We start from the raw sequence: 8,769 nt of genomic DNA, 5'->3' as shown, positions 1-8,769 counted from the left end.
TATAAATTAATGAATAATGCTGTATTTGGCAAAACGATGGAAAATGTGCGCAATCACGTTAATATTAAGCTCGTGACACATTGGGATGGAAGATATGGCGCAGAGGCGATGATCGCTAAACCCAATTTTTACAGTAGGAGCGTGTTTTCGGAGAATCTGATCGCTGTTGAATTGCGCAATACGTTAAATTTAATTAACCAATTTACGTAGGTATGTGTATACTTGACATATCCAAGACATGTTTGTACGAGTTTCACCACGTTATGTGTATCGAGAGAAATGTAAAGTCATGTACACCGACACCGACAATCTCATATATCACATCGAGTGTGAAGATGTGTATGAGAATATGAAGCGCAACCTCGACAGATTCGATACCAGCAATTATGCGGTGGACAATGTGTACGGCATACCGCTCGCGAATAAAAAGATACCGGGTTTAATGAAGAATGAAAATAATGGCGCGATCATGACCGAATTCGTTGGGCTTAGGGCAAAAATGTACGCGTTGCGAGTAGATGGTAAAAAGGATACGAAAAAGGTAAAAGGCATCAAGAGTAACGTCGTCGCGAAAACGATAACATTCAACGATTACACACGGTGTTTGAAAGAAGAGATTGAAATGACGCCTCAGCAGTTTTGTATGAGATCTAAATTACACGAAGTATACACTATTCGCGAGACAAAAATTGCTCTAAGTCCGTACGATGATAAGCGGTATATCGTACCCGAAACCACCGACACGCTACCGTGGGGACATTACAAAATACCGTTATAAATAAAATTCATGTATATCTATTGTAAATAAAAATTACGTATATTTATTGTAAATTAAAATTATATGTATATTTATTGTAAATTATATGTATATTTTATAAAGTGTACAATTTTGTTTATATATTTGTAAAATATCTTAAACATTTTCCACATATTGTTCTTTAACGTTCGGTTGAATCGTTCCACGACCGAGACTTTCATGACAAAGTACGTCGAATGATTAATGTTGTGTTTTTTCACGAGTTTCTGTACATTTGTATTGTAAAATTCTTTTCCTCTGTCGGTTTGAAAATTTTTCGGGCATCTTCCATCGTCTCGAAATATCTTTGCAATCGTTTCCGACATTTCGTTTTCACTCTTATTCTTGAGCGGTACAGCCCACGCATACTTGCTCAGCACATCAATAACTGTGAGTATGTAGTTGTAGCCTTTGTTGAATTGTGCATATGGACGCATCTTGTTGAATCGTGCATATGGACGCATCTCGACCACGTCCGCCTGCCACAGATCGTCGTATTCGCGTACTATGACACGTCTACGTGGAAAATTTTTTCTCGCTGGAGCATGCAATTCTTCCACGAGCAGCTGTTTTTCAGAGGTCTTTCGTAGCATATTTGATCGAGGCGTAATTCGTAATAATGAGATAATTTCTCCACGTATATTCTTTATGTATTTTTCTTATCCTGCGCTGAATCAGATGTAGCCTGCGCTGAATCAGATGTAGTCTGCGCGTGAGTTGCATACCGAAGCATTTTCTGCATGTCATCCATCATTATTTGCAGCGTTTGCATATTCGTCTCGAGCGTGATTATTTTTTTCTCAAATTCTTCCTGTTGATCTTCCAAAAGCTTGACACTTATTTCCACGTACTGTTTGTTTGCGGCATCAATATCATCTTCCGATTGCGCTACTCGTTGTATCTTGCGCGACCTTGCGTCAAAGCCGGAGGCTGTCTGACACAGAGCGTTATCGCGCACGTAATTTCTTAGTAATCCATTCCATTGAAAGTATGAGTTGTTCGGTGTGCCCAACGATAATCCAAATTTATTAATCGACATTTCGATACAAACAATAATAACAGACTGACTCATTTCGTCGACGCATAGTCTAATTTATAATAAGGCCAGCTTCGTAAAGTTTCCCGATAATTGATAATATTTCATTGTCGTGGGCATTGTTGCCGGCTTGACGCGAAGCTTCCAGCAATCGCAAGCGATCTACCAACTCGTTGGGATCATTCCAATGCACGTAATCGATCTTATTATCGTTTATCGTTATAGCGAGCGGTATGTTTATAACTCTTCCAGTTCTAAAATTTTGATTTTTAACAAAATGGCGGACTTTCAAACTTAAGATATCGATTTTCGGCCAAAATTTTAATTTTGTTTCAAAAAAAAAAATAGAAATAATTAAAAAATTGCAAAAAGCATCCGACAGGGACTACAAAATGTCATAAATTTTAAGACCCTTTTTGATTTCTTTGTTTCAGATAAACCAGCTCGGAGATCCCGACGGTACCGCAAAACCCTACAAGACATGCAAGGCCTAGGGCGAGGGGCTGTAGGGAAAGTACTTTCCATACAAATAATAAACAAAAATCAGAAAATGCAATCTAAAATGTGTACTTTTATTTGTGAAAAGACCGATCCTCGTAGCTTTTATATTTTCGCCGAAAAAAAAAATGAAATATGCTATTTTTTTTATCCGAGAAAGGTATATGCCCCCTTAACACTGGCTTACACATATATGCCACGTCTATGCGCATTTGTCGCCTGTAATATATTTTTGTATTTAATTATATCATCGTCATTGTATACGTCACCATCGGGCATTCTCTTGAAAATCAACTCGAAGAGACCTGGTGTTCCCACGTATTTTATTCCGACTGATATTTTTATCTTGACTCAAAATAGCTCCCACATATTTTTGCCCTAGTGGACCCAAGTAATCGCGCAATGTATTTTGACCCTCGGACGTTTGTAATAGATGTTTAACCGATGTAACAAGCGTTTCAGGCGTGGTTTCGAAAATTTCATACACATATGGAGACGGTCTTTTGCGCAATATTTGACTTGGTTGTAAATCTTTTATCGGAGTAGAAGTAACCGCATTCAATAATTGTTTCATTTGCTTACGTTTTGATTGATTTGGAGTAGAAGTTATTAGCGAATCATTTAATGATATATTTGACCAAGTTCGCTTTGTTTTATACTTTGACTTTTTTCAGATGCTTGTCTTCGAGCATACTCGATGGTTCGATTTTCGCTTCATTAGATTCCACATTGATTGTATTTTCGACAATTTTAAATTATTTTAGAGGTTCGGTAATTGGTTTAAAGTGCCTCTCCAATGCGACGTCTTCCTCCATTTGACCAGTTTTTAAAGAACGATATTTTTTGCGGATTGATTCGCTTGTTTTTGCAATCTCTCTCGCAATCTTCTCGCGACCGTTACTGTCAATCGTCGTTGTCATGTTGCGCTCGGACGACAGTTTTTAAACGTTGCTCGATCGATGTATCAATAACGACTAACCACTTTACGGTATTGCAAAATCGTTAAATCCTTTTCAATATCGTCCATTAGTCTGTAAACTGTCTTTATCAATCACTACAAATCCATACTTGTATTGCCAACATTTCTGACAGAATGCGCGAAAATCGTTGTAAGGCATGTCAGTATTTATATGATCGTTGTATACATGTTTTAAGTTTGTACAATCTTGTTTAAATAAAATCAATAAATTCGCATTGTCCCGTAAAAGATGCTTGGGTATCTTGGCATACGTTTGACAAAGATAGAAACAGTCGACGTTCGAGTGTCGACCCATTGCGAAGTATTCTCTTATCGTATCTTGCTTATCGCATGCCACGTCATCAAAGATAAAAATAGAATTCGGAAGCGCTTCGCTCGATGGAATAACGTCACTATTATTAGAGAATGTAAAATAACCAATTTCGTCGATCAATGACAGCAAATTTTCCAAGTATCAATATTTCGGTTGTTGAAGCAATTTCGAGTATACGTACACATTCTCAAAACGTACAACGTATGGACTTTCTATCAAACTCATCAACACGTTAGTCTTACCGCAATTCGAAGGACCGCAAATGATACCGCGTATAGTAATCGGCAGCATGTTTCCATGCTTGCGTTTTTCTTTCTCGGACGTTACTCGTGTTTTATCGTCAAACTTTGATTATCGTCGCTTGTTGCACGAACCGCATATTTGCTTTTGCGAATCTCAAATCAGATTTTTGGAAAATGAGTCATCGGGACTCTATTTATAGAGGTGCACCGAATCGAAACCGCTCAGTCTCGAAAATGTTTCTTCCTCTATCGGTTAATAGCGATATTCTCGAGCTTACCACCGAGCAGTTACAGATTATCCCCAAGATTGTTTTACTGCGAGACTTTGGTAGCTACGTGGAACAATTGTGGGACAAACTTCCCGAACATATAAAAACTGATTCAGAGGTTCGACAATATCGTCGATGCATGCGACATTATAATTTGCCGTGGCAGCGAACACATATCGACGGTTTAACACCGTTAATAAAAGATTGTGGCAAATGCCAGCGAAAATTATAAGAGATAGCGGTTTGTTAAATCGTGCCGTGGTATCTTACCCATTTTACCATTATTGGGAGTTTTCGGTTCGTTGGCTGGCGGAGCAGTGGAAATCGCGAAGGCGGTGAATGATAGCAAGGCGGCGCAACGTCAGCTCGAAGAAATGCAACGTCATAATCGCGCCATGGAACGTCACGGACTTTATCTCGCTCCATACAAGCGTGGACAAGGGTTCTCAACAGCGGCTAAGAAAAAAAACGTCAAAATAACGGTAAAAATGCCTGCCGATGTAATAACCAATGTACAATTGGAACAACTTGCAAGACGTATGCGTATACCATTCTTTAGAGGCGTTTTCATGCGCAATAGTTTACCGATAAACCGTGTACGACGAAATGAGAGCGGTATCGTCAATTTGGATGATGTCGATAGTTCCGATACTCATTGGGTAGCGTATGCAAAGAGGGGAGATCGGGTAGCATATTTCGATAGTTTCGGAAATCTTCGACCGCCCAAGGAATTAGTGCGATATTTTGGACAGAATGTTGCAAATATAGAATACAATCACATTCCTATCAAAAATATAATCAAAGTATTTGTGGACAATTGTGTCTATGATTTCTTCAAACGGTCGATGATCGATATAAATTTAAAGCCTGACAATTCAGCGTCACGACTCAGTATTCGTTGGACAGTTTTCCAGAATGTCACTCACACTTACATTGACTGTCAAGAGTATCGTTATTGCTGTAAATTACTTTTCGGTTATAGATTTAAACGATGACGATTACGAGCTTGGTTTAACGGACTTTGAAACTTATCATACAATATCGAACGTGAATTCTTAGAATAATAAATTTTACTTTGATAACGATGACAAGGAAATTACGATTTCCGAGGGATCGTACAAATTACACGCTATAAACGAGTATCTCCGACGTGCAAATTTACGACATCGACGCGTGGTTGATTCCAACGACATTGTTGATGACAAAGATGTCGCGCGAGAAGAGAATGAAGATGATATCGAAGAACATGGCGAATATCCAATAATGCTTCGCGCTAATCATAATACGCTAAAGAGTGAAATCAAATGTGTCTGTAGAATAAATTTTAGTAAACCAGACAACGTTGGATCGTTGTTGGAATTCTCATCGAATAATATATTACAACTTCGGAAATGGCACGAATCGGATGTACCGATAAATATTATTAACGTAAATATTATTCGTATAGAATGCAGCGTAACCACTGGCGCGTACAGCAATGACAAGCGCGTACACATGAAACATGAATTTTCACCCAGTGTGCCGCCAGGATATAAGATATCGGAAACGCCAGCACAGATCATTTATCTACCGATTGTCGCACGGAGCATTACTGATTTAACGATATGCATTGTTGTTCGAGAAGGACATTTGCTCGATTTTCGAGGAGAGGAAATTACCGTAAGATTGCATATACGGCGGCGGCAAAAATAAAGCGTGTGACAAATGAAATGCTTGTGTTGAACGAAAGCACGGAGCACGCGAGAGCAATATCTTTACGAGGGACAATATTTTTGCGAGAAGGCGAGTGGCTGCGGTATCTGGTGACAATAATCGGATATCTGGTTACGCTAAAAAGAAGCTCAGCGCGTTGAATAGCGAATTTTTAAAATCATCGGGACTCATCGTACGAAATATTTGAACAATATGATTGACATCTTGAAAATCGGAGGCGAGCCGATCTTTGACGATCGTATCGTCAAGATTGAGACTCATACGTACAATCCATACGCCAACACAACGCTTGGATATAATGACGAGATACCGATACCGATACAACATCAGGATTTGTACACGTTATTATGTGAAAGTTTTCTATGCATCGAGGGAAAGTTGACGGTGCATAAAGTGGATGAAGGCGGAAAGGTGGTATTGGGAAACAATTTTGTCGCGTTTATGTTTGATGAACTTCGATATGAACTCGACGGTGTGGAGATTGACCGCAACAGAAACGTTGGAATAACTTCCACAATTAAAAACTATGTCTCTCTAACAGCCGAGAAAGGTAAAACCTTGGAGAATGCTGCGTGGAATATGTCGCATAATGCTGTTGAATCTTACTTCAATTTTTGCGTGCCGCTAAACATACTATTGGGTTTTTGCGAAGATTATAAGCTAATTGTGATTAACGCTCGTCACGAATTAATTCTGATACGTTCGCGCAACGACAACAATTGCATATTTGGACATGCTTCGACTGAAGCTGATATCGAATTATTCAAGATACAATAGCGACGCCATTATGGCGTATGCCTCATGTAATATTGAGCGAGGTCAATAAACTATCCTTGCTACGCGCATTGGAAAGCGGGCGATACTTGAAGATGAATTTTCGCTTATTCCACCGTGGACGTGAGATAAGAGTTTGAGTGCAAGGAGGATATACGGGCAAATGCTACCTATTGTCTCATCTTGCACGATTGCGTTGTTGAATATTGCCCATTGACCAACGTAGTTCGTAAAATTACCTAGATCAGAAAATATTCCCTGCAATGTTAAAAAATATATAAAGATTGAGATTTTGACGATCGACAGCAGTCGTACATCATTCTTGCAATTATACAGTAATATTATCAGCATGATCGCGCCAACGTTTGTGGATCTGCAAGGATTCATTATCGGGAGAAACATTATTGTGAAGAAAGTAGCGATACTGAGAAATAGATTTGTTCTCTCTCATTACTTTTTTGCAAGTCCCGTACCATAGGGTGTGCTTACAAAATCTGAGAGATGCCAAACTTCATGGCTAATCGGACATCACCATCATGGCTAATTGGACTTCAATGGGAGGATGGAAACCATACAGCTTCGCTAGGCGTTTGATTACGAGAGCTGTGATGGATGCGACGGAAGACAAGCTTCATGGCTAATCGGACATCACCATGGGCTTCAATGGGAGGATGGAAACGTTCCATACAGCTTCGCTAGGCGTTTGATTACGAGAGCTGTGGTGGGTGCGACGGAAGAGGAAGATGGAGCATCTCCTATCGTGTATGTTAAAGGACACGAAAAACGAGAATGGCTGGCCGATATACTTGACGATGATGCGAGAAACGACGTTATTATTGAGACCTTGGATGCGGACTATGAAGATATCACTTCGTTAAATAAGCTAGATGTTACTAATACTATGCACTGTGAAAAACATTTAAAAAATTGAGCTTTACAAAATGTATTTAAAATATTCACTGGACGAATGATCATAAAGATTCACCCAAACATTATTTAGAATGAACTATTGTTAAAATATATTTTTATTCTCTTTTATTTCTCCCTTTTCCTTTTTCTTATCCCAGTATGCGAGTATTAAATTTCAGTACGTGACGTTAGATAGCAGCGTCAGCCATTTAATTAAAATATAAATGTTACATGTCTATAGACATACAATTTTTAAAATATTTATTTTATTGGTATATAAGTAATTAATTTGTCGTTTCATGTTGTGCGAGAAAAAAGTGGACGTGGGCGAAAGAAGCTCTGCGAGATCGAGTCTGCACCGGACGCGCAAAATACTCTCCGCGAGCGGCGGATGTATCTTGAATACCGCAAGCGACGGTATAAACGGCGCGATTCCGCGAGCGACGGAATAAACGGAGAGTTTTAATTGCGAGAGATCACTCGCGAGCGACGAGAAATCTCTTTTATTGCAATCGAAAACTTCGCGTTTCATAAGCGAGAGTACGAACTAGAAAAGCGAGCGACTTTTCTATCACGAGAGTTTAGACGATATAATAACACACGGTTACGGATGGAGTTCACGATCATATGCGCTCGGCGGTTCTCCGAGAGAGCTTTTGTACAATCGTTCTTTTGCTTATTCTAGAATGTTCGATATGTTTTCGCGAAAGATCGAGCTTGGTTTTGTTTGCGATAATTAGGAAAATTAGAACGTTGTTATTCGCATTTGTTTGTAATTCTAGCTCTCTCGGGTGACCGCTGCGTGTCCCGCTTCGAACGGCACGAGCGATACCGCGGGCCTGGCGTGATTCGTGCAGCGCCGCTGTTTACGCGTGGTCTGATTTGCGGCGAGCCGTGCGCCGCGCGAGATGGCCGCTAACGCGCCAATTTTCGAGCGCTCCCTTTAGAGACGCTCAATCTCAAACACATGTAGTTGATATTGGTTCGATAGTTGTTCAATAGCTGTTCGATAACTGTTCAAAGTGGTTCGATAGCTGTTCGATAGTTTTTCGATAGCTGTTCGATAGCCGTTCAATAGCCGTTCGATAGCTGTTCAAAGCTGTTCGATAGTAGTTCAAAAGCTGTTCGATAGTAGTGTAATAGTGGTTTACATATTATAGTAATACGTTATTCATATTTAAAAGACTTTAATTGTAGATAGTTGTTCGCGGAAACATGCTTACTTTTGTCTTCTTATCAT

At 39.5% G+C, this 8,769-nt stretch overlaps 1 protein-coding gene across 1 annotated transcript; it reads left to right on the top strand.

Annotated features, from left to right (window-relative positions):
* Positions 1–6,038: 6,038 nt before the first annotated feature.
* LOC115241860 lies at positions 6,039–6,623 on the top strand. Its single transcript, XM_029817790.1, has one exon. It carries the CDS (start codon positions 6,039–6,041, stop codon positions 6,621–6,623), a length of 585 nt encoding a protein of 194 aa, XP_029673650.1.
* The last annotated feature ends 2,146 nt before the right edge of the window (positions 6,624–8,769 follow it).

Source organism: Formica exsecta, unplaced genomic scaffold (assembly GCF_003651465.1).
Source record: "Formica exsecta isolate Colony F162 unplaced genomic scaffold, ASM365146v1 scaffold525, whole genome shotgun sequence".
Lineage (NCBI taxonomy): Eukaryota > Metazoa > Arthropoda > Insecta > Hymenoptera > Formicidae > Formica > Formica exsecta.
Note: the sequence above shows the minus strand (reverse complement) of the source record. Positions and strands in the feature narration are given on the sequence as shown.